The sequence below is a fragment of the Carlito syrichta genome, unplaced genomic scaffold, assembly GCF_000164805.1.
Source record: "Carlito syrichta isolate Samal-C Ts95f unplaced genomic scaffold, Tarsius_syrichta-2.0.1 Scaffold153709, whole genome shotgun sequence".
In the NCBI taxonomy this organism is placed as follows: domain Eukaryota; kingdom Metazoa; phylum Chordata; class Mammalia; order Primates; family Tarsiidae; genus Carlito; species Carlito syrichta.
The window spans coordinates 2,009-4,281 of record NW_007097805.1 but is presented as its reverse complement, the minus strand read 5'-3'; the positions used below and the strand labels follow the sequence as shown (position 1 = coordinate 4,281).

General features: G+C 67.8%; 1 protein-coding gene across 1 annotated transcript in view; it reads left to right on the top strand.

Moving 5' to 3' along the window:
• Positions 1 to 388: 388 nt before the first annotated feature.
• The window catches only part of LOC103252187 (endophilin-A2-like), a gene marked incomplete at its 3' end in the record, with an annotated part of 3,721 nt that continues 1,836 nt past the window's right edge, over positions 389 to 2,273 (top strand). Inside the window, exons 1-4 of the mRNA XM_021708979.1 lie at positions 389 to 514; positions 742 to 814; positions 1,593 to 1,733; positions 2,258 to 2,267. Coding sequence (XP_021564654.1) covers positions 389 to 514; positions 742 to 814; positions 1,593 to 1,733; positions 2,258 to 2,267 — 350 coding nt within the window. The remainder of the gene's footprint in view (positions 515 to 741; positions 815 to 1,592; positions 1,734 to 2,257; positions 2,268 to 2,273) is intronic.

Sequence of the window (2,273 nt, the reverse complement as noted above, 5' to 3'; positions counted from 1 at the left end):
ACTGCACTCCAGTCTGGGCAACAGAGTGAGACTCCAACTCAAAACAACAACAACAACAACAACAACACACACACACACACACAAAGAACGAAAGCAGACTTAAAACTTTCCAGAAGGACTAGGGACCAATGCCCCCTTCCTGTCTGTGGGGACGTCTGCCCAGGCGCTCCCGGCTTGTAGAGCGGCGTGTTTTCCGTTCTGTGACCAGGCCGAGGCCCTGCCCGGTGGGGCCTGTGATGGGCGCGAGTGGCCCGTCTTACACCCTGGCCCCCCGGGGGCTGCCCCGCCGAGAGGAGCGTCAGGTCCTGGGCGTGCTGTGGCACTGCCCAGCGCGACCGTCCTGCGATGGTGTCGTGACCGCTGGGCCTGCTCCTCCAGCAGTGGCATGATGGGGTCTGGGCCTCCCCCTCCCAAGCTCATCCACCTTCCCTCCCCCGTCCCCCAGCTCGTCAGTGAGAAGGTGGGAGGCGCCGAGGGCACCAAGCTGGACGATGACTTCAAGGAAATGGAGAAGGTGAGGAGGAGGGAGGCCACGCCCCAGTCAGCGTGGCTCCCGAGCGCCCGGGCCATGCCTCCTGCCGCAGCCTCCCAGGCGGACTTGGGGCACCAGTCTGTGCCCAGGCAGGCAGCGAGGGAGAGGTGGGCGGCCGGTGGCCCTCGGGTGACTCCGAGGCACGTGGAGTGGGCGGGGAGCTTGGCCCCTTAGGACTGTGAAGCCCCACGCGCTGCCTCTGCTCACAGAAGGTGGACGTCACCAGCAAGGCGGTGATGGAAGTGCTGGCTAGGACCATCGAGTACCTGCAGCCTAACCCAGGTAGGACCGTCGGCTGCCGGGGCGGCCTCCATCCCTCTGTCTCCCTGTCATCAGGGGTGTTCCGGATACCGGAGCATGAGGAGGGAACACGGGCTGACAGAACTGCAGTGCCACGGGTAGGCGGGCTTCAGGCATGGCCGGATCCAGGGTCCAAAGGCTGTTCTTGGGACCAGGCTCTTCCTTTCTGCTTCACTGGCTGCTCGGCCCCTCCCTGCGGGCTTCGTTGGCCAACGTGTTCCCCAGGCAGACCTGCCCTGAGTCCCTCTGGCAGCCAACAGTCCCGCAGAGTCCATCCTCAGCGGGCTCACGCCACCCATCGGTGCTGGCTCCCAGCCCCAGCTCACCCGAATTCAACTCGATCCCCGAGTATGGGGCTGGGTCTCTGGGTGTGGACGGGGGCCCTTTCCCAGAACAGCCGGGTGCTGGCTCTCGGGCGAGAGGCCAGGACGTGGGCCTCGAGAGAGCGCCAGGAACTGACTGAGCGGGCCGGGGAGAACCCAGGTGCGAGGTCGCGGGGGAGCCGGACTGGTGTGTCCCCAAAGAGACTGTGTGGGAGGAGCCAACCACCCCCCCGTCGTGTCCGCCTCTGTCCTCCCTTGCGGCCAAGTACAGTGAAGGGGCCTCCCTGGAGCCCACGTGGGAGCCAGGCCTTGGTGCCCAGCCCGTCACTAGGCCCGGGAAGCGGGGAGGCGAGGGTCCTGGGTGGGGTGGAGGGGGCCGCAGCCCGGGGGTGCCCGGCCCCAGAGGCCGCCACACCCACCTGCCCGTCCCGTTGCAGCTTCACGGGCCAAGCTGACCATGCTCAACACGGTGTCCAAGATCCGCGGCCAGGTGAAGAACCCTGGCTACCCGCAGTCGGAGGGGCTTCTGGGCGAGTGCATGATCCGCCACGGCAAGGAGCTGGGCGAGTCCAACTTCGGTGAGTGGGCCGGCCACAGCCCACACCTCTGCCCACGACCCTGCCCACACCTGTGCCACAGCTGGCGCCAGACCCAAGGCTGCACCCCTCGGGGCGGGTGGGGCTGGTGACCGGGAGGGGCAGTTCCAGGCCCTGGTGCCGGGGACACACAGTGGGCCCCGTGGCCTTCCTGCGCGGGACAGAGGCCCAGACCAGCCCGCGTCGGGGACGGGGTGTGGGTGGAGAGGACCCGAGGGCCCGGCAACTGTGCAGGCCGGCAGCGGCCACGCTCCCCTCCCGTGGCTTCAGGATCTTCTCCAGCGCGGGCACCCTCTGCCCCTGTGGGACCTGCCCCCCGACTTCAGCTGGCTCAGGGCACACCTGGGCCCTTAAGAACCAGAGGGAGGGCAGTGCGTTCAACAGCAGCGCCCACTTCCGTCTTGTCTGGCTCTGAGTTCCGGCTCGGGGCCTCGGTCAGAAGCTAGGGAGGCTCTCGGTCCCGAGGCCGGAGTCCCCGTGACAGCCGCCCCTGCCCGTCTCCCCAGGGGACGCCCTGCTGGA